The sequence below is a fragment of the Clytia hemisphaerica genome, unplaced genomic scaffold (genome assembly GCF_902728285.1).
Source record: "Clytia hemisphaerica strain Z4C2 unplaced genomic scaffold, Clytia hemisphaerica genome assembly, whole genome shotgun sequence".
Taxonomy (NCBI): Eukaryota; Metazoa; Cnidaria; class Hydrozoa; order Leptothecata; family Clytiidae; genus Clytia; species Clytia hemisphaerica.
In genome coordinates, this window is record NW_027104426.1 from 168589 (window position 1) to 192417 (window position 23829).

Sequence of the window (23829 nt, forward strand, 5' to 3'; positions counted from 1 at the left end):
TATATACCCAACCTGACCCCTCCAAACTAATTTCACGTAAAATTTCCGATCAAATGAGGGGTCAACCATTTCCTAACTCCTATCCAATCACAAGATATCGCATTTTTTCTGTTTTGATGACGTAATCAACTAAAAACGTAACCCCTCCCAACTTATTCCCCATAGAATTCTCGATCCAATGAGGGGTTAACGACCTCCCAACTCCTTTTCAAACTCGAGATATTGCATTTTGAAGTTTTTCCCAAATCTGTGACGTCATTGGGTCTCTTTACCCCTAATGTTGTCAACGGTCAATTCGCGAATTTTGAAATTTTTGCGGTCAATGGGTAGCTTATGCCCCAAGGGTCCCAAAAAACCCAAAAACGTCAATTATTTCCACTTCCACGGGAAAGTGGGTTTTTAAATTTGGGAAAGATTAGCACTGCAACGACTTCTTCAAAAAACGCTAATTTTCACACTCTTCCCTTGAACAAACAAACTTAGACATTGATAACCCATAGGTAGGGGATCATTTTGATACAAAAGTTATTTCAAAATAATTTCAGATTTTCTTGGGACGACGGATTGGTGACGACCGGGACCCAGATATAGCCTTCTTGACCAAGTCATGCAAAGAGCTAGCATCTAACTTTGAGCTGTAGTAGTTATCATAGTGATATTGTGCATGCATGCTTGAAATATGCCTTGTCAGCCCCCCTTTGGATTTTGTGACCTTCTCACAATACTGACACACAAGTTCTGGTGGTTTTTCATTCTCTACGACTTCACTCGTTGAAATCTCATCCACCATGCCCTCAACAACCTCACTATATGCTAAAGCTTCGTCTACTACCTCAAATAATATGGAAATATCTTCTTCGAGATCCAAAACATCAAATTCAAAGTCAGTTTCGACTATCTCAGCAGTTTCAAAGTGTTCAGCCATCTTGTTTGATTTATCTCCAAGGATAGAATGAAGTTTGTTTTTATTTTCTGCTCAGTCCTGAAGTAGCAAACTCGTTTCCCGCCGAAATCTGCACATACGAAACGATCACGTGACCAAAATAAAAAAAATCTCAACCTCGGAGCTGGGACTTCCCGACCATGTATAGTATTCAATTGACATTGGTCGCATAAAAGATCTCACGGGGTCCTAAGGTTTTTCTGAAGAAAAAAGTAGCTTGTATTTTTGTAGGAAAAAGTTTCTTGTATGTTTGAGGTAAAAGATTTTTTGTAGTTTTACCACAGGAGAAGTTTTCTTGTAATTTTAAAGGAAGTTTTTTTTTATTTTCATAGGAAAAACTTTAATGTAATTCTAAAGGAAAATATTATAAACCCGCCCGACCAAATCAGACTAGACAGAAAATTTAATGGAAAGCTTTACCTGTGCGTTTTTGAAAGAACACTGGTATTCAAATCAAGGACAATCCTTGGTTATCCTTTGGACAAATCAAGAAGCAAACAGACTGCACCTTGGGAGCAAAAATCCCTGGATATTAGGGATAAATTAGAATGTACTGGAATTGTACTTGATTAAGCAAACTATCCAAAGTTGTCCTTAATTGTACTTAGCTTTGATTTTACAATATTGGGCTGCTCCAGATTATCCATAGTTTATACCTAATTACTCTTAAAAATTTAGGGATTATCAAGTACACCCTGGTTGTCCTTAGTGTACATAGTTTTGTCCTTGATTTGAATACTAAGGAAACCTCACAACTCAATGGAAATTTGAGTTAAAAATTAGAATTCAAAAATAAAATCTAGTTCTTTAGAAGAAAATCTAAATAGGAGCTAAACTTTGTCTTTCCCATAACGGTAAATCAGGATGCCAAAAATCGATTATCAAAATCAATCTTGATTCTGTTCCACGATGCCAAACTTCATGATCAAAGGAATCATCAAAAATCAATACTTTGCCATTTTCCCAACTCCTAGAATGAAAAGTAAGAAGATTCTTTGTTATTCAGCAGTCTCGTTTATAGTTTACAGAGTTAAAACTTTTTTTCTTCCCCAGCTGGCACACAACGTTATTTCAACGTTCATCTAACGTTATATGGGCGTTGTGAACGTTAGATAAACGTTGAAACAACGTTGTGTGCCAGCTGGGTCGCGTAAATTTAGGCAATGATGATCCTGGTATAATACACGCTTTTTTTATAAGAATGGTGTAAATCCATTTCAACATAGATATTCTTAACTTTTTTGGGAAAATCATCCTAAAATATTCTTACAGCATATTCTTAGGTTAGGATCCTAATTTATACTAGATTTAACATTTAGTACATACGTCTCAAGCATAAAATGGCACTTTTGTAAAAGGAGTGAGCCTAACTTGGGGATAATTGATAATTCATAATTGAAAATGGCATTCTTAGCTTTAGTAGCAAAATTCCATGATGGTGATATTCTTAGCATATTCTTAGTTTTTTGGCAATTTTCATCATGGACATTCTTATAAAGTGTATTCTTATAAAAAAAGCGTGTATACTTATTTTCTCAAAAAACATCTCAAACTAGTTTTTTTGTGGTCTTAAATTATAAATGTGGACGGTAACAGAAGGATATTTAAAAAAATATCTTTTGAGTAAAAAAATTGTCCTTTTTAAACCAACCTCATGTCCATCCCAGTGGCGTATTTAGGAATTTTGCCAAGTAGGTCAAAATTTTGAAGCCAAGTGGTTCAAGTCTGGTTCTTGGAAAGGCTATATTCCTTGCATCTCACGTTTATCATTTTTCGTTTAACCGCTATCCGAGTACCTAAACTAATCTGAGTAATTCTATGCAAGATTCCACTATTTTTGTATCGCACTCGTACTTTGTTATAAATTATGAGAATCTTTTTACTCGACGAATACCTCGTCTCACGTTTTAACTACCTTTTTACGCTAATAAACCGCTTGTGGTAAAAAAATAGATACTGATGTGGAGCAATGTCCGTTTCCCCAAAACAAGAAATATATATGAGTTATATTTGAGTTTGTGGGCCTTTATATCCCTAAAGTTATTTTTTATGTTTTGAATTGAATAGGAGGTAATTAAATGGTGTCAAATCATTCTAAGATATTCATTTCCGCTGACAACAACAACCAAAAAGCAGGTAAAGAACAAAGTTTTAAAAGACTTTGAAAAATGCTTCATTTTTGCTAAAAAATAAACTTTATAAGTTCAGCTTAAAGCAGCGCCAACTGGTGCTGATACTTAATAATCGATCCATAAGAATTAAAGCTATAAAATCACAGTTAAGACGTGAAAGTTACTTGGACTTTCACAAAATTTCAAAACAAACTCAAAAGTTAACTGGGTCGCTTATCAGCAAATTTCAGCTCTGAGCTTCCCTCAATAAAAACTGTGAAAGAGATAAGCTAGGAAAAGTGAATTGAGTATTGTTTTTTAATAAACTCGACAGAGAAGCTGTACGTAGCCTCATAGCTATTACCCCGATTTTTTCAGAAATTTTGCTAGGTCGTTTCAGCCATTTCTAGCTATGTCTCTCAGCTTCATATTATCTCTAAATGAAAGGCGGCCAGAAATATAAGCAGTCACTCAAGGTCATTACACGTGAAATTTTAGAGAAGTTCAGCTCGGTAATACTTTAGGCGTACAAACTTTCGCGAGCATAAACTTTCGCGAGGACGAAAAATCGCGAAATTCACGACATTTACTTTCGCGAATTTAACGGAAAAATATTTTTCGCGAGCATAAACTTTCGCGAATCAAGACGTAAAATTGAGAAATTTCACATGAAAAAATGGCTTAGAGACACAAATACTTCTTGGGTTGCCTTGAAACATTTGTCCTTTGACTTATTTAGTCTTTTAGCAGGCTAAAAAGTGCCATAAAAGTTACATTTTATTCAAAATTTGAAGTTTTACAGATTTTCTATTTTGTCAAGAATTTTTCGCGAGCATAAACTTTCGCGAATGGTCCTTCCTAGAATTTTTAAAGACATTTACTTTCGCGAAAAGGGCCAAAATTCGCGAAAATCGCGAAAGTTTCTGCTCGCGAAAGTTTCTACGCCTAAAGTAATATGATCCCGATTTGCTAGGGCGAAAGGGGTCAAAAAGGGTGTTGCTAGGTCACTCAAGCGGAGCGATATGGGTCGGGGGTATTAGATAGGTTTTCGGATTATCAAAATAAAAGCCTCTAAATAGTGAAAGGTTCACTCGCAAAACATTAGGGAGGTAAAACTGCGGAGATAAATTTTGGTCTAAGTTTTAACTGCCGCACGCATAAAATTGATAAAGTTGACATGGCATCCGAAGGGGACTGTGTATCACTAAAAGGAATAAGAAAGCCTGTATAACAATTTTTCATATTTTTCAATTTCTCGGAACTATGTCACTTGACCTACTTGACCTACCCTAAATACGCCTCTGTATCCAACAGCTGTTTTTCATTTGCCTTACAGTCTAGATCAGTATAGACTCGTCTAATATGGATGGCATTTGGCACTGTCTTTCTTTAGACCTAGTGCTTAAATTTTTACCCTAAATTCACGTTATTGTCAAGGAAACAAGGACTTAATATTGAGTTTTGGGATTATTTATGCAACTTAAATCGAGGGGTAAATCACTCGAAAAATTATCGTACACCTCTACAAAAAGTCAAAAAAAAAGTCAAAAAAGTTTCTTGAATGGGCGGATAGGTGGAGCAAAATTTATGGGCGGTTGGCGTTTTTGGACAGATTTGGGCGGGAAATTTTAGGCGCCCGAAGGCGGTGGGCGTTTTTGTCGGGAAAAAGTCAAAATGGAAGTTTGAAAAAAGTCAAAAAGTCAAATAAAAGTTAAAAAAAAGTCAAAAAGTCAAATGAAAATTCAAAAAGTCAAAAAGTATCGTACACCTTTTTTCAAGTGATTTACCCCTCGACTTAAATGCGAAAATTTGAAAAGACCAAGAAATTTGCTCAAGACATTTTCTTTAGATTCTACTTATAAAAATCGTCAATTTTTTACTCATTTCAGATTTAGGAGTTTTGCCTGTGATGTCATTCTTTTGGCCATGACATGTTTTCTAGGCCTTATTCGCGGGTCCTACTATAAGGGTTTACTCCTATACATTTATGGCATTTTTCTCTTACACTTATAGTCTTCAAAAATGCATACCTAGTTTCACTGCCAACCCGGATTTCAACGCCTTTCGGTATGCTTAAACCCAAGTGTGCTCTCAAACGACAATTGGTTGGTCCAGTATGCGGCCATACGTGTGTGCCAGGTGTCATGATCGAAAATTTAATCTAAATTTTGTTTGAAAAAATAAAAAAATAAAATCAGTTTTATACAAAATGACCTTTTGTAAATCAGGATGTCATGTTGAATAATTAAAAAACCCAAAATTAAATTGATGACGTTAGCAAAAAGTCTATACCAGACAGAGCTTTGGACATTGTGAGTTCTTCTAACAGGTTACATTAAGATCAATTAAACCAAACAAAATTTGATGCCTAAGAAAACGGTTGCAATTAATTTCGCCATTTATGTATAAAATAAAAACCAGATCTCGGGCCTCTACCCCAAGAAGCTAAACCATGGAAGTAGACAAATCAACATTTTGCAAAGAAAAGTTGATTTTGAAAACTTTATCTTAAAGTTATATCTTTAGAATTTCGTTTCAATTAACTCGTAAAGATTCCTGAAACAATTCGAAATTTGATAATTTTCCGAAACCTGGGCAACTGCAATGCCACTAGTAGTTGGCCCCCAGGGTCCGCACACTCAGTCTTCGAGCCGGGGGCGGGGGGATGGGGCGGTAGACGGCGTAGATGTTAGAGTTAGATGTTAACCAACCTGTCCTCTTATGTTTCCAGTAGCTTGCTTGAATTGACTGATGATCTCACACGTCTTTGGTACAAGTTGGCAATTCTTTTTGTTTTGTTGACCACGTTGATCCAATGTCAATTGTCTCCAGTCCCCTGTATCTAAGAGCCCTGCATAGATATAATAGATATTCTTTATCTTAATACATCTTGAGGATTTGGAAAATTTGTTGAAGTGCCAAGAATCTGGTCCGAGTGAGACAAATCGAAATTGTCGAGTATATGACCCTGGGGGAGGGGGTGTTTCACCTGTGGTCAGAAAAATGGGGCCTACGTGGGACTCAAATTTGCGAAAAAAGTGACCCTGAATGGGACTAAATCTCGCAAATTTTCTCAAAATGTTCTACTTTTTTCCCAAAATCTCAAAAAAAAGGTTATCTACGAGGGACCGACTTTTCTATTTTGGTGTTTTTGCGACCCTATGCGGAGGTGAAAAAGGTACCCTGACCAGCGGCACATCCCCGTACCCCTTTTTTTCCCAAGTGTACCCCCCCCCAATATGGTTGTTTAAAGGTTTCTTTATCCTTTAATTTCTCTTCCACGTTTCTCTTATGAAGAGATTTTTAAACCTTTGGGTGTTTTTAGTTTTCTAAATGTCTAAATTTTCTTACTTTCAGCATTTGTGAGTGGTTATAATTTTCTAAATAAATGCGCAGTCAACAAATACCTTCGTCTTCCAGTGGGAAACGGTCTTTGTTTTGTTTCAAAATTTTATTTGCTTCATCACGCATCGTTTTCCAGTAATATTCCAACTTCCTGCGGAAAAATTATAAGTTGCCATTATTTTTTTGATATCTCAGAATACACTCTGAGTGAAAATCCTTCTCGAACAGAGCATTTAGATTTATTTTAAGAGACAATATCTTAATGGAAGGACTTTTGGTGGGAATTTTTCTCGTGGATGGTCGTCCCCCTGTATTCCAAGCTTTATTTACGTTACTGATGGGCGCCAGAGAATACCAGAGTGTTATTAGGCTCTCATCAGAAAACATGGAGGTTGAAGATGAGGGTACCTAATCTCTTTTTCGTAACCAGATTGTTCAACGGTCCACCAAGGTTGTGCTCGAAGTTTAGATTCTGCATTTTCTGTAGATCGTTGAGCTGCCGACATGAAGAAGCCGCGTTCAGCACCTTGATGGTATAGTTTCCATGCCTGGAAAGAACGAGATTTGAAGAAAGGTAAGTTAATCTGGATCTAGACAAATTTGGAGTTAAAGGTTTTATTTCTGCATAAGTGCTCCCGTTTCATATCGGACACATATTTCATATCAGGACAGTGTCTACTTATTGTTATGTTATACTGATATAAGCCAAAAAATTGTTTTTCTTTTCCTCTTTCTAGCCAATCTTGCTTCACATCCGTATCAATCCAATGTGAAAAAGCTTGTGAATTAAAATTGATGAGTAAGCAAACGATATCACTCCTATTTAAAAACAAAACCTTTAACCGTCTTCGTTGAAGAAAAGCACACATACAGTCAACTCACTCTAATTCGAACCTTTATTGTTCGAGTCTTTCTGTAATTCGAACTAAAATATTAGTCCCCCTAGCTGGAAAGTGGTTTAAATTACTCTCTGTACGTCGAATCTTTCGCTAATTCGAAGAAAGTTTTTGGTCCTATAAAGATCGAATTAGAGAGAGTCAACTGTACAAAAACTCGATATCGGAAGACGCTCGGTCCTACGGTGACAAGTACTTTATGCTCCTTTCGTGTATCAAATAATTTAAGCCACAATAATACACAGGTTGCAAAAAAGTCAAAAGACAAATCACGCTTTTTGAAATTTTTATGTGCTTGTTACATGACATTTATTTCTGATTGGTTCGAATTTATTGACACTAATAAAGTTATCAGCTGTAAGTTGTAAAGCAAGTAATATGGGAATAAAATCACGTGAACTTCTCCGACTAATCACATGTTCTGACCACACTGATATAAATTTGCAACCCGTGTATTGAAGATTCTTTTTATTTGATTCTATTTTAAGGAAGATGTGATTTCTCCGTAGGAGAGGAAGATGTTTTCGCTTACGCCCCATTTACACCTAAGACCAGGTATGAAGTTAATTTGTATCATAGTACACCACCTTCTGACAGACTCATTGGGGCCCCTTCTCACTGGAAACATTGGCCAAAATATCGTCCCCGGTGAAAAACTTTCCCCCAATGCTATGCTATTTTTCTTATCGCCCCCCACTGAATATTTTGACTTGAAAAGAAAATGAATTGAAATCCCTAGCTATAAAAAATATGGGAATATCAATTCCCATCGAGTTTTCTACCGGGTCTGTGAGAAGGGGGTCTGTATCTTCTTTTTTAAATAACTCAACTCTATAGTCTGTAGTAGGGTTTTACTTTCAATTTTCAACATGCATAGACCTTTTGAATATGTAATCAAACGCAATTTCGATAAAATGGACACTCAAGCTTAAAAAAGACTATGTCACTAGCGAAGGTGTTTTCTTAGTAGTTAAATAAAGATTTGTATCCCTCCTCAGTACTAATATTCGTCAAAAAGTCTTTTTTTCTTGTTTCTGTGTACATTGGGTTTTTGAGTCGCTTTTTCACCCACTCTATCCTCAAATGAAGTATAAAGAACGAAGTTCAAAGAAAAGAAAAACATTTGAAATACTTACGTCATCTGTTCGACCAGACTTTGTGTATGCCTCACCAAGGAAAATTTGGCTTGGTTTGTTTCCGGATCTTCGCTTTCAATTCCAGCCTCCAGATAAGGAATAGCTTCTTGATACTTCTGTAGCGCTTTCAGGATGTAACCGATATTCGCGTTTGCAATACCATTCCCTGGGTCCACTGATATGACCTGTGAATAAAAAGAGGGTTAGTTTACAATGCTGACACCATTATCATGTTATCGGTTTCTTTTATGTTTACTGATAGCGTCAGATATTCTCAAGCGTCCATCGTTAACGCAAATAAAGCCTGGAATACACGGGGACGAGATTGACTTGTCCCTGTATAGACTGAAAGACTGGAATTGAAGCAATATTCTAGCCGAAAACAAAAGATATTGAAAGAGGATTATATTCTCCATTATTGTTGGATATATACAGTAATTCCTTTATTCGAACCCCACTTACGAGAAACCTCCATCGGGTCACTGAGGCAAGGATGGGATAATATGCTTAAAACAGGTTGTATGTTTCATTGTTTTCGAAATCTGTCCTCATTGTGGGGGGCGTACGAGGGTTGCCAACACCGAAATACCGACAGATTTTTCTTAAATCACCGTAATACCGACAAACCTTTCCTAAAACACCGACACCGACGTCTTTTAGAGCAAGCTTAAGATTTTTATTCTTAGTACGAATGCTCAATATCACGAGCACTAGTTCAATTTTTCTTGGAGAAAACTATCGCTGTTTCAAGGGTTTCAAATCTTTAAAGCTCAGTTTTTCAACGACTAGTGGATAAACAAATCAAGAATTTTTAGGGAACACTTTGAAGGGTTTAAAATGCTATTTTTACTTTAGTGCTTACTTTAGATGACTTTGAAGAAAAACATTTAAAAAGTTTTTAAAAGATCTTTGCAAAAACGAGGGAACAAAAGAGATATCTGAATGTATAAAGTAATGGAGGAGGCTAGGCGCAACCATGGTTTGCCCAAACGGAGAAAATTTTCCCATTTTTGTCCTCTTGTTTAACTAAAAGAGATCTTTTTGAACGTTATTAGAAGTAAATCTACCTTAGCCGAAAGCACCGTTAGAAAAGGGCGCCGCAAAAGAGCTCTTGTTCAGTAGCGACCTGGCTTAATTTTCTCGATGGTGCAAACTATGAAATAGGCGCCCCTGGTATTTTTGTCCTTATTTGCGCCCTCCATCATTAAGTGACATAAACTGTAAGAGCAGTGAATGGTTGAAAGTAGCGCCCGGAATCTTTGAGTTAAGAAACTTGGAATTTTTATTTATACGAAGATGGTGGAAATGATAACTTGATATTTATTTCCTTGTAATTTGAAATGTAAAAATCTTCTGGACAAGGAGGCGCAACCATGGTTTGCGCCGACAGAAAATTTTTCAACTTTCAACTTTCAATCTGTCTAAAAACGCCCCATATTATACCGATTTAGCACCAAAAATAAAGCCCCTCAAATAAAATACATGAGCTGTTGATACTTGAAATTGAAATTTTGTACCTAAGGCGATTTTGTAAGTCGATTTGTTCTACACAACATTTTTGTTTTCTAAAATTTTCTCAGAAAAATTACCTGATAATCTTTAAGCTTTTGCGCCGCTGGTCTTAGTTTTTTCTCCATTAATAAAGATCAATGGCTAAAAAGAGGCAGGAATAAAGGGCATGGAAACAAGAAACGGGTTCTTTGAAATTTTGGCGCCGCAGGCAAAAATATTTGGTGTGAGAAAGGTCAAACCAGCTTAAAGCCACCATGACGCTTTTAGCGAGGTCTGAATTGCTGTTTTAAAAAATGCTGACATTTTATACATACAGCACTTTTTTAAACCAATCATCAAAACAAAAGAACGCGCGCAACGTCATTTCATTGTTTCAATTAAACAATAGAATGTCCTCTTTCTAAAATTACATTTTAACGACCCGAAAGTTTGCAATGTTTTGACTTTTAAGAGATGAATAAGAATTGAAATAAAGTGTCTGTGTTTTTAATGCAGTAGCGTGAATAATGTTATGCTTTTGCAGAATAAGCAAAGAGCCTCATGTGTGTATAGAGTGGCTTTAAAAGAGCTCCTAAAAAGGAGAAAGTTAGTCAGCATAAGACCACAAAAACCACAGCGAGCATCAACAAGTTTCGATCTTTTTGGTAATCTCTCATTTGGTGATTTATTCACGGCATGACATTATAACGGAGAACCCCTCCCGATCCCAAGAAATGGGTTTTCTAATCATTCACGGGTCGAAACCCCTGACGCCTTAGCATGTTTCTCATTACATTGTCTTTAAAACGCTTTAACCAGACAGGGTCGCAAACCGATTGAAACAAAGCCACGCGGGTAAAAGAAGGCACAAGCATGGTTTGCGCCGACAGAAAAATATTTCAGGAAATCTCATTTGGCTAAAAACGCTCTCTTTTTCACAAAACTAGTCATTTTACTACGCCATCCAGATAAATAGTTCGTTTGATTTAGGCTGAAACTAAACTGGTATTGAAAGCCTGCAAAGAGAGCTCTGCAAGGGGAGGACCACAGGAAGTATTTTATATTGAAAGGCAAATGAGATATGATTCGAGGGCCAACCATGGTTTGGCCCGAGGAGGCAAAATTTGAAATTTAAGGTGCCAGAAATGCTGAAAACGCACCTAAATCATAGGTTAATGGATTATTCCGTAAAATGAAAGAATTTAAGGATTGTTGATTTTTGATGAGTGCTGCATTCGAGACCTCGAGAAATTCTGCAAACTTGGCTTTCTTTACCTGTTACCCACTATTATGATTTTTTTCATAAAGTGCACATTTCCCGTAAAGAAGTGGTTAAGAAACACCATTATGCACACAATTTTAAAAAGAGGATGAGACAGGGTAGCTACAAAAATAGCTATATTATAGCTACAATTCTACTCGTCATAGCTACATCTACTCGTCATAGCTACAATTCCTGTATAGATAAGATATTCAATAGCTGAAAATGCAGATTCAAAAACTTTATGAGATCCTTTGAAATATGCAGATTCGCCGCCAGTATTTCTCGAATCACCGAAATACCGACCCAAAAAATCAATTTTACCGTCACCGCAAGGCATGTCCAACACCGAAATAGCGACACTTTTTACTTAAAACACCGTAACACCGACGCAAAAAAGGGTCAATACCGACACACCGACAAACCCGTACGCCCCCCCCCTAGCAAAAAAATTGGACAAAAATAATCAAAAGGGATCTATCTGGCCTAGGGAAATTTCATTTTCTCTCAGGCCCATTGACGGCTTCAAATATAGTATTTTCAAAATAATTAACTCCTTGATGTTCTCAATAAGCAAAAAAATGGCTTTTTCAATGCTTTAACTTTGAATTGAACCATCTCAGCTTTGGTGGTACCGAAACCCTAAATGTTTGGTACCGTTGGAAAGCTCTTTAGTCCTCAATCAAAACTACTGAGAGCCGAAAATATCTCCTGAGAGAACAAGGTTTTGCTGGTGGGACGTCAAGGAGTTAACGAGTTTCACCTTTTTGTGAATATCAAATGCTTTACGATTGGAGCCCATAATCAAATACGAGGTTGCCAATTTATTCATAACATCCACATCTTTCGGTAGGTGCTCTGCCAGCTTTGCTAAAACGTTGACTGAATCTCGTCCTTTACCAAAAAATATAAGCCGCTCAGATTGTTTCAATAATGATTGTTTTAAGAGTTCGTTAGTGATCCCTGGTTGCTTAGCAACCTCACCATAGGCGTCAATTGATTTCGAAAGCAGTTCGTTACTTCGCATCTTTTCAGACAGTTTGTCTAGACACTTAGCCTGGCCGTACATGGCACGCGGGCTATGCGGATACTGTTTTAAAAGTTTTTCGAAGTGCGAAACGCATTCTGGGTATTGACCCCTATTGAAGTAATGTTCACCGTCATTGATTTCTGATAATATTTTACGATCATAAGCGTTCGTAATGCTATTAATTTTACTTTTTACCGATTCCGATTTTCGAGTACGTTCTTTTCTTCGAGCGTCTTTATTCTTACTATTTTTGCTGACATCAGCATTATTGTCTCTACTCAAGTCTAAAGTTTGATTATCTAGATTCGATTTAATTGTACTGTTTTTAATCTGTAATTTGGTATTTTTATCATTCCACCCCAGCTTTTCGTAAGCGGTTGCTAGAGAGAATACGATGAAGAGTAGCAATGTGAGGGATGAGATTGAGCTTCTCGGGTGATATTTAACAATTCTATCATTCATCCGAAGAATCTAGAATTTGAAAATAAAATCATGAATAACTGTTTTTTATCGAACGTGAAAAGATGTGACATTAAAATGGTTCGTAATTGCCCGGGTCAAAAAGGCATAGAAAATCTCAGACGTTGTTGATATAAACATAATAAAATTTCTAAATAAAATCTCATTGGGTTTCGGATTGTAAGATCATCCTTTTTAAGATTGATATGGGGTGTGGCTGACCTCAGGGATTTCAAAATTTATGACTGAGAGTCTGAATCTCCTTATAAGGAGTATGGCTAATAAAAGAAATACTCATCTGTCAAAGTTTTACAACTCCCTTGCCCGAATCCGCCACTGATTGGCTGACTCAAAATTGTCAGTCTTTCACACTTAGAGCAATAGAGCAAATTCATCTTACATAAAAAAGACAAAATCGAACACCAAATTAATCAAAATGGTGCAAATGTAAATAAAGCCTTACCTGGTTCTTCTGTCTTTGCTTTTTTGGGTGGTGGCATATTTATTTTCTTAGTCACTACTTTTCTCTAAAAAAGATATTAAACATGTGCGCAAGTCTTACTTTACATCTCCATTAAAGAGGCCCCATCGGACCTTTAATTCATGCTATCACAAATTTTTTTCAAAATTATCGCCTTCGCGCAATGGGCTTTTCCATAAAAAAATCCTGCACCCCCTGTTGAGGAGGTCCATTTCCGTTCCAAGGGGGTAAGGTTTGAAATGCAGTGGAATTCCATTAGAGTAGACGAAAATCCGTCAAAAATAAGCGGAATTCCAAGGGGGTAATGATTGAAAATTTGTAAAAGTTCGGAATTTCAGAGGGGTATGATCCTAAAATTGCCTGCAATTCCAAGGGGGTAGGTCACAAAGGTTGGACCTCCTCAACAGGGGGTGCACGGTTTCTTTTCTGGAAAAGCCCAATTTCTATTCACGCAAAGCTTTCCAATTCACTCACCTTTAAATACTCGAACAAATTTCAGGTTCCTCGCAGTTAAAAATATCTTTCGAACAAATGTGCTTTCCCTGTACGTATTTGAGTTATGGAGACTGCACTATATACAAATTATCTTTCTAGTATTTAATATGAATGAAGTATTATACTCAAACTGGATTATTTTTGTTCAGTATAGTTTGTTTGACCACAAGAATCAAAATGTAAGTCGTCTCTAATAATTTCGATTTCAGTGTGTGTTGTTATCATGAGTTTTATCCGTCCATCCGTCCGTCCGTCCGTTCGTCCGTTCGTTCGTTCGTTTATTTTATCGCGTGTCAAATTCAATCGTTCGATCGTCCCATAATTTATTCATTCATTTAATCATACATTCCCCTGTACTTTTTTGAATGAAATTTTCCTTAACATTTTTATAACTAAATCTCTAAAATACCTCTGTCAACGCCTTGCCTCGCGTCATCTTCGCCTTTCGACATCTTCATATTCAATAACATTTTTCATTACATAACAACCTAACTTTATAGCTAGACTTACGTTCAAGTAAATCAAAATCACAGTCTGGTTCAGGACCACCCGGTTCAAGAAGTTTTTATGTGATGACGAAGTAAACGTCGAGATAAGGAAGTATCTTTATGAAAAAAGTTACGCACGTCAAGTAGCGGACGAGCTGCTCTTTGATGCCTTGACGAATGCAACAAAAGTCAAGGTCTATATGTGGGAAAGAGAAGCTGATGGATCGTTTTCTAACACTGGCGAAAGGCTACCAGTAAACAAATTATTCAATTCGATTATTCACGTTCACAAAAATGGACAACATTTCGAACCCATCGTCGGGAAAAAGTTTGAAGGTTAGTCCTTTACTGTATTTTTTTTTGAAATTCCCCGTACTACAATGAACGCTACTATACAATATAAGAATGAAGCAACCAGTTATGAAAACAGTAGACTGTAAATATACAACTTAGATCCCCAGGCTAGGGATACGTTAAAATGTATTGGTTTTACATACTTAGTTTTTTCTTGAACAGCTATTTCGTCATCTTCAATTTTCATTAAGTTTTGGGGATGTTACTACTCTTCGCTAATATTTTAATCAACTTATTTAGAAATGGCGAATGTTTTATCGTCGACTCATGGTATGTCATTACAGCAGACTCGACGAATGTCAGCAATGAGTAAGATTATTGATTATCATTATTTTCATTCATAGAATTTTATTTCACAGGTCTATTTCACTTGACCTCTACAAAATAATTATGAAATTTTTAATGAGTCATTCCCAGTTTCACAGTACTAGCGCGCTGATACTAACAAATGCATGCATGATTTAATAATAATGAGATAGGTATATGGCAGGATCAACCAGTAAAACGGTCCGAAATTCAATATTCATTATAAACACTTTAATTTCGTCTACTTTAGGTCCCTTTGAAGTCAGGAATTCAACAAAAAAGTCTCGGAATGAAAAAAGTCAACTTACTCATTCGGTATTTTGATTTTGTTAGAATTTGTTTATTTGGGTAATTAAAGTGCCTCAAAAAGTATATGTAATATTTCAATCCCTGAATATACTTAAATGGTCTTGGGTCTACTTTTTTTAAGTAAATATAATGTTCCTTCAATCTTGCAAGTTCAATAATCAGGAACTTTCCTACTGATAGTCAGTCCTACGTGGCCAAATTGATTTGTAGTTTTACGGATCAAGAAAAGCCAAAATGAGAAAGCAAATGATAAAACAAACATGAATAAATAATTTCCTCAAGAACTAGAGTCGGGAGGAAAATAATCAAGGCCAAGCGGTTCGAAAAGTTATCACGACTCAGCAACCGGGAGCCGTAAAACAACTAATCAAATTGGTCTTGCCTGTAAAGTGTAGCTTTTCATTCAATCAACTGTCACATGAATATTTTTATTTTTCCATTTCATTAAGAATCATGATTCAGACCTGTTTGGAACTACACTGGATAGTATAGATGACGAATCATTGCTGGGACACGTTGGAGGTATGTGTGCAATTTGAATAGACCGAATTGATATATTTCTGAATAGAAAGTGTAAATGTAAAATCATCTTTTTTCGTGTATTGTAACTGATTCAGTATGTCTGTTAGAAATCTCTCCGGTGGAAGTAGGTCTGTAAGTAGTACTGTAATGTCACAGAAACGTTCAATAAAAGCAATCCCTTCAAAATGTTTCTCTTAAAAGTCGTCAACAACATTGCCTATATCAAATTTGACTTATTGTATTTTTTCTTCGGATCTTTGTTTAGAAATTGATGATGTTTTGGCTGTATTCGAGGTAAAATTGTGCTTTAAACTATTTACTCCGTATATTAATTTGTTGAACGCTCGGATTGTTTCAAATTTTTCTTAGGTCCAGCGTTAGTTATGTTCTTGTGAAAATGTTCAATAATAACAATAACGTTCTTTTTTACTTTTTAGACTTCTGCTTTGCGTCCTGATGTTATTGATTTGTAAGATATTTTACATATTTATTATCTAAAAATTATCTGGCATTCAAACATCCAACACCCTGTCGTTCCATGAAATTCAGCCGCTAACTGACCAGCGCAACTGTGCACATTGTATAGATCACTCTCCCTACTTGGACCCCATTGAAAATGTCAAAGAATCCACCCATACTCTGCTCAAAGTAATATCAGAGAGAAAATAGTGAGAATCAAGAATATTTTCGTCAACCACTTAATCTGTTGTACAGAATATCTTTTTCGAATACTAGATGCTCCACACCCACTACAGTACAGACTCTTCTTTCTCAATTGGAATTTCTCATATTTTGACAAACCTGATGTTTTATAGGAGAGACGAGGCAAGCTGTGAAGATGACGACGACATTGACAAATCAAACCCCGAGACAATTAGTATTACTCGACAGAAATGTACTGGTAAGAATAAATAGGGTAAAAGGGTGACAAAAACCAGTTTGCTGAATCCGATTCTCCTAATTTTTATGATGGCGATGGCTTCATCTACGGGTTTGGTCGCTACCTAGCGTAGATTCCTGCGCTGTGATTGGCTTAGAAATTTCGTGAAATGTTGTAATGACTTTCGGGAATTCTCCATATCACGTCAAAAGACAAAGAATGTTTCAGAAATAAAAACGCAAACACTTTTTCAACAAAAAAGTTTAAGTTTATATTTGTGTCAATTAATAACGTGATGAGACACGACTGCACACCCCACAGGTGGTATCCTCGGAAGAGCCAACATTTCGAGGATATTTCTGTACATCAACTCCTTTTTATAAACACTCATCGCAAAAATAATTTTGATTTTTAGTAACTCATTCAACAAAATGCTTCATTAACCTTTCACCGGAAGATAGTAAGTGCGATATTTGATTCAGGGAAAAGGGGGTGATGATGCTTAGGATCCTACTCTTAGAATCATACTCTATACTCGAATCAGGGAAATTATATTATATATGAAAGCGTCGCCGTGCTAAAGGCAAATGGCCCGATATTTCTTAAAACAGGTTTTGTCGGTGGGACTGGGTTATTTTCCCCTGAATCCTAAAAACAATGGAAACACTTAAAAAGGTTTTACATTAAAATGATAGTATATAAGCTAGTTGAAAGGAATTTTAATTTGATTGATTCACAAAATTTGAAAGAAAAGACAAAATTAAACGATTACCACATCGATAAGGATGAAAACTTAGATTTTCAACTGTAAACGAGAAACCTGGAAATGAAAACCCGTTTGCTCAGGTTTGCATCCAAACAGTCTGCACTTTAATAGAATCCCAGACACTTCCAGGCAGTGTGTTCAGAAAACAAGTGTGATAGACTCTCTACTTTTCACTGATAAACAGTATTACATCTTAGCTGAGAGTTCAGCAGGAATATTTTATCTGGGAATCTCTGTATTTTGATCGTAATTCGATTGCAATCCTTGAAAAATTACGTGGATCATAAGGGTTGATTCCATTGATAGCAAACGGGGATAGCAATTACAGTAAATATTGATAGACCGATTCCTAGTGACGTCAATTTCGTCAACGATTAGCCATTCTTCTGAAAAATAGTATGAAGAATATAGGGTGATTACACCTTTCTCTACCCTAAGGTTGTAAATTATTCCTATTTGGACCTGCGCATAGTAGTTTGTTTGTTTTTGTTTAGTCTTTGCTTTGTTCGCTTAGAACAGATCATCGATTTATTATAGAGAACTATAATAAATCAATGAACAGATTAAAGCACACTTAAAGCGAATGGTCTTTGTGTCTATGTAGTGTATGGCTAATTTGGATAATTGGTAATTTTTCGGTTCGTTTCACTATTTAGCTTTCGAACGAGTTGTTAATGAACCTGAAAGAAATATTGTCATGGTTAAAACGGGAGCAATCGAGGTCAAAGACGTCGACTTAAAAGCCCTCGCCAAGGGGAAACTTAAGGACAACATCATACATGGCTTCATTTTGCATTTACTGAGCATCCATGTAAGTTTTTTTATCTTAAGTCTGTTCTTAAAATGATAGTCCGCACATTTTGACTCCTTGCTCTGAGAAGAGACAAGATTTATCAAAAAGGAATACCTCGCCGGAAAAATAATTTTCTTCTTCACTTTTCATCTTCATTTACGAAATTTTTAAACGAATTTTAAGCCTTAAAATAATGCACTCAAGGAGATATTCAAATAATACTGAATTTAATTTTGTCAGTACCACCATAAGCTCCAAATTCATGATCAAGTATACATGAAACCTTTCATATACACAGGGCGAAAGTAATGTTGGTTTAATCGATTGCACCGTGTTGGGTCAAGCTATTTCGACTTTTCCATCCACTTATAAATTGCCTGATGGCGTCAAGGTACGTTTGACTCTTGAAAATAATTCATCATCCAAGGCAACTTTTAGCCCAAGAGGTATAGAGTAGTCCAGTACCTAGCTAATCTGGAATTTATAAATTCAGTGTAGTATTTTAATAAAGGAGATGTATCAGATTCCCTTTAATCTTCTCAATGAATTTTTTTTCCTCGTCATCTTCCTTTATAAGGAATGTGTCAAAAGAATGCAAAAGACATATTCTAATAAGTAATTTTCATCAAAATTTTCAGGCTGTTCTTCGTGAAAATGAAACTGTCTTTGGGATATACAACACTAACGATCATTGGAATCTATTGGTAAGAATGAAATTTTTCATTCTATGGTGATGAAATGCTTGAGTTTAAAAATGCTAACAATTTGTTTCCAATAAAAAAATGATTTCGATTTTCGATTTTTGATAATGAAATGTTTTTGAAAATCTCTATCTTTCTTTATCTTTGTAGCTTATATTTCCAAAACAAAAGCAACTTTGGTTGGCTAACCCACTTGGTGAAGGAACAATTGAACAACAAAATATTGTCAGGACATGGGAGTAGGTTTTGTTTATAAATATTAGACAGTTTCTCAGTTAGTATTTTATGGTTTGTGGTATTTAACAAGCTGTTCTGTCTTTCGTAAGAGACTTTCTCTGATTATTGCCTACCTAAAAATCTTAAACATGCCTTTTTTCCTGTAAATATCATTTGCAAGTTCACTATCTTGTTACATTGTTTATAGGCCTCAAAATGGAGAACGTGTTGACCATGAGAGTTGAGTTATGTTAACTTAGTCTGTTTCATTCTAAGAGAGATGGTGTATTCACTGAGCTTTATAAAAATCCGTGCTGAAAATTTGTACCCAGCAAGCAAGTACTACTAAGCACAAGAGCGTTTGAAGATTGAAAATTTCTCATTTTTTCCTAGTGAGTAATAAAGAATGACTTTTTTTTAGATCGATAATGGCTTTGAACTTCAAAGAATCCACTCCTTGGACAATATATTCGCAGCAACATGCAATTCAAGAGGATGCTGTCTCGTGTGGTGTTTTCTGTCTGAAGGTAATTTGCTTGAGTGTTTGCATTTTTGTGCAAAGCCACCTAGCCAGCTCGACCTGGTTAAACAAACGTCCATTTGTCGACAACACCACCCCTTTTTTATCTGAGATAGTACAACTTACCTATGGTATACTTTAATTAAGTTGTAGTTAGTGGACCAAAATTATTTTCAAAATGTCTAGATGTATAGTTTCTTCTTCAAAATTATCAAGTTATCATCAAGCTAACTAAAATATGTCTCAAAAGTATGTGAACATCTTAGTTTTATGATTTATCAGCACCTATTCATGCTATATTAGAAAGTTATAATACACCGTTGGAAACATATTTTCAAAAAGACTAATCTAAAGAAAATTTTTTTTTGAAAAATTGAAAGATGAAAAAGAATAAAATCAAGATTCTTCGTTTAAATTATTCTCCATATTCTATTATTATTCTGAAAATATCTTTCCAACGGTGTATAACTTTCTAGCATAGCATAAATGGGTCCCGAGAAAATGCTCAAAAAACTAAAGTGTCCACATACTTTTGAGACAGACTTTTTTTCAATACACCACCTTTCTTGCTTGAGTCCTCATAGGGACTTTCTTCATGATAATCTCGAAAGGGCGGGGGGTACTAGGGTTGGCGGTTGAGGGGTATGTGCGGACGAGACCTCCAAAAACCAAACCTTAGAGTCCAAATTTTAGAGAAGAAGTCACCCTTAGATAGAATTTTACTATTTACTCTCGAAATTAAAAAAAAAATTAAAAAAATGTTGAATTTCCCAACCCTTATAGGAATTGATTTGAAATTTCTGATTTTTGTAACCCTTAGAGAGGTCAGCGCATACCCAGCACCCATTTTTGCCTAAGTACCCCCACTCCGTGATGTTAATTTATCTTTCCAGTTTTTAGAATCATTCCTCCAGAGTAGGACATTACCGTCAAATTTTGAGTTAAAAGACGTATTTGCGTACCGTCAAAGAATTGGGTCGCAACTTCTCCGCAGTGGAGGTATGATTTTAGGCTCTTTTTTTCCAAACAGTGCTTCTATCCACCATTTTCAAGCTAACTTATATTCACACACAGAGTTTTATTAAAACTTTTTATTAAAACTCTGAAGGGTCTTTTAACCGTTTTTTGTTTATCGGGTACACTGACATTACATGATATGGGTCAGCTCGTCCACTAACACAAAAATGTTTTAGAGGGAAGGTGTTACGTTTTTCATTACTGTTGTTTTGATGTTTCTTACCTAGTTTGTTCGGTCGATTCTAATAGGTTATGGAACTTGGACCAAACGGATATGTAGGATATGTGGTAGAAATGATCCACCAAGATGTAATTTTTCAAGTGTTCCCAAACGCACGAAATGGGTATGTTTATAACTTTTCACATTTCTGTAACAGCTCGAACATCCATTATCCACGACATTCTTCATTGTTCAAAAAAATGTCAGATATCTTTTAAGGGAGGTCGAAGTCAAAAAATATCTCTTAGATCGATTCATCTATCAGTTTGAAATTCCGGCTCATACCAAATGGTATGGGTGTTATAACTCCTTTTTAAAATACACTGTCGTGTGTGATTTAAATCTTCTAGATGAGATATCTAAGGTGATTATTTTTAAACAATCACTTTCAGATTGAATGTGAAAACTGCAAGCCAAAAAGATGGTTCCACCTCTTATGTCTTGGATCGGACGAATCATCCAAGGATATGTCCTTCGATTGTGATAAGGTGATTTATGTCATTTAAAATTTGAAGCTCTACCTAGTTGTTTGTGAACCTCGAGCTCGAATCGGGAATTTTTTCGCGTCGTGCAATAATTGAGTTAAACCAGAAACATCACACTAGCGTAGATTAAAGGGCGGAAAATTTGTGTAGCAGATTTTTATGATGACATTTATTTCTTTTTACATTATGAATAGATAATTACCATCGTTATATAAATCAAAAAGAAATCGTGCTCTTTTTATTGTGTTTTTTAATCGATTCTCTCCTAGATGTAACCCTACTCTAACACATTATCGAATCTTTCTATCAGATTATTTCTAAAATTTTTCCCATTGCTCCGTCATAAAAAAATTATTGTTTCTAATAATCAGCGGCACTTGCTTTCAAGTGCTCTATCCCCGTTGGAGGGCGAGGATGGGTTACCAGAGGAATTAAGCGTACGGTTATGTGCCGCTTATAGTGTCCCAAAAAAAAATAGAACACATCTGTTTTCAGGCAAACCCCAATAACCTCTCCTGGGGTGTATCGGCGGTGATGATAACTGTTTCTTTGCTATTATATTTTCTCTATTTTCCTTAGGAAATAAAAGTAGCAGTTAAACATTCGTTAAAACCCGGACAGCTTCTTTTGAAACGACGAATGAACAAAAAGATCAAAGTTTGCGGGAAGAAAAGAAAAGGATGCACGAAAGGGCAGATCTCCGACTTGCCTTTAACGTCACCACATAACCTAATCTTTATGAAGAAGGAGCGCAGACCGAAACGGTCTAAACATTGGTCATCAGCCGACGAAAGCGACTTTGTTTTGGCTGACGTTCATTATCATATCGAATGTGCCGAAAAATCGAATGGTCCTATTGTGTTGGCGGAAAATGTAAATCCTCTTACAGAAGAAGAGAATTGTACTTCTCAAAGAGAAAGGATTTACTCTATAAAGCGATTAAGTAAATTTCGGATGTTGGTTATTATCACATATTTATAAAGCCTGAATGGCTAGATGGCGTGCTTAGGCTGAAAAGTGTGCCGTATTTCGATAGGAAATCCTGACACGTGACGTGACATTTTCATATAATTTAAGCACTTAAGCTTTGCGGCTTTTCGAAAACAATAGCAACAATATTTTTTGCGATCTTCAATTTTTTTACTTGGAAAAAGCTTAAAGCACGATATCTAGCCCTTCGAGCTTTATAAATATGTGGTTATCATTACAGGACTGTTGCAATTGTTATTATCGAGTTGAAGTCTTGTAAACGAAATGTCCAACTAAAATGTCTGTGACGCAATTGTTCTTATTTTAGTAAGCTTTATATTTTGTAAGCCAGTGTAAGCTCCCCAGATAAAATTCTCATCTTCACACAACATCAGGTTGATGATCAGTTTTATCCTTTACGATTTTCGGATTTTTAGATTTAGAAATGATTAGCCTAACGTGTAATGTTTATTATGTCAAAAGTTCGTTCATTTGCTTCACGAAGGCAGCAATTTAAATTATTTTGTTGTTATTCGAAAACTTCTTTGATAAGAATTATCAATAAAAACAATTGGCTGGGTACACTCATTCTTTTGAGCCAGCCTTTCTACCTTGTTTGTGTTTTGTATCCTTTTTCTACGGCCTTTTTGGCTTATTTAAGTTTTTAACTTAGGCTAGTTGCATTATTTACTCCATATTTTTTAGAAAAACAACCTCCAATGTACATAGCTATATAGCCTTTTGATTGTATATATTTTATACCACACGGTTTATGATAAAAGAGCTAATATAAGATGGTACTTCAGTACAGTATTATACTCTGCATAAGTCGAACTTAAGAAATTCACAACACACAGTTTTGGCAGCATCCTTTCCCGAAGGGGGTTACCTTGGCAAGTGAGAGAGTACAGTACTCGTCTATAACATCTAATCTTTTTATTAATGCCATCAAGCTTCTTTATACAGACAACAAATCTTCCATCAAGAAGACGCAAGACTGTGAGATAAATACTTTTCCCATCTTAGCAGGTATCTTGCAAGGTGATACCCTCGCCCCGTTTCTTTTTATTTTAGTTGTAGATTACATCATGCGTGTTTCTGTTGATAAAATCTCACATTGTGGTTTTCTTCTTGAACATAAATACTGCGGCTTCGTAGCCCAGCAAATTATCTCACTGATACTTTTACTACAGTTCTAAGCTTGCAAACGCTCAAAAATTATTAAATGAACTAGAATCGGCCGCAATTCCCATAGGCTTATATCTTAACTAATTTACAACTGAGTTTTTCAGTCTCAATCCCATTTATCCTTCCAAAAGTATTATAACTGTTTCAGGTACCAATTTAAAAAGGTTGACGATTAAAAATACCTACTCTCAGGTGCCTAATAGCCGTCCACCCGCTAATTAATTTTTCGAAAATTTTCCACCAAGGACATTCTTATTCCAGCCCCCTTCCCCCGCTCATTAATTTTTTGAGATTTTTTCCAATACCCACCCCCCCCCCCCCCTATGGACGATGACTCGTCTATAGGGATATGATTATAAATTTGCCGTAAACCTAACGTCACCGCCTATAAAGATATGTTTGCGTACCTGGCAGACTAATTTTTGAATCTGCCGTGTGAACCTGACC

At 35.9% G+C, this 23829-nt stretch overlaps 2 protein-coding genes across 2 annotated transcripts; one reads left to right on the top strand and one right to left on the bottom strand.

Annotated features, from left to right (window-relative positions):
- Positions 1-1546: 1546 nt before the first annotated feature.
- LOC136820458 (aspartyl/asparaginyl beta-hydroxylase-like) lies at positions 1547-13198 on the bottom strand. Its single transcript, XM_067076643.1, is given in 9 exon segments — positions 1547-1913; positions 5085-5215; positions 5766-5905; positions 6462-6550; positions 6808-6947; positions 8432-8472; positions 8475-8616; positions 11947-12684; positions 13136-13198. Coding segments are annotated over 8 exon segments (1563 nt in total). The 5' UTR covers positions 12676-12684; positions 13136-13198; the 3' UTR covers positions 1547-1762.
- A 1053-nt stretch (positions 13199-14251) lies between these two features.
- LOC136820449 (uncharacterized) lies at positions 14252-22206 on the top strand. The gene is made up of 17 exons (XM_067076635.1): positions 14252-14472; positions 14731-14799; positions 15047-15111; positions 15555-15627; positions 15893-15921; positions 16065-16096; positions 16443-16528; positions 16923-16967; positions 17930-18084; positions 18365-18457; positions 18705-18770; positions 18918-19006; positions 19405-19510; positions 20397-20502; positions 20770-20864; positions 21133-21228; positions 21805-22206. Exons 1-17 carry the CDS (start codon positions 14337-14339, stop codon positions 22204-22206), a joined length of 1743 nt encoding a protein of 580 aa, XP_066932736.1. The 5' UTR covers positions 14252-14336.
- The last annotated feature ends 1623 nt before the right edge of the window (positions 22207-23829 follow it).

What these genes read in the sequence shown, in the direction of transcription:
- LOC136820449 (XM_067076635.1), top strand. Translation starts at nt 14,337, where the DNA reads ATGTGGGAAAGAGAAGCTGATGGATCGTTTTCTAACACTGGCGAAAGG. An exon ending in TACTCGACAGAAATGTACTG is followed by an intron (nt 16,529 to 16,922) that starts GTAAGAATAAAT and finishes TTTGATTTTTAG; the next exon opens with TAACTCATTCAACAAAATGC. An exon ending in AATTGCCTGATGGCGTCAAG is followed by an intron (nt 18,458 to 18,704) that starts GTACGTTTGACT and finishes CAAAATTTTCAG; the next exon opens with GCTGTTCTTCGTGAAAATGA.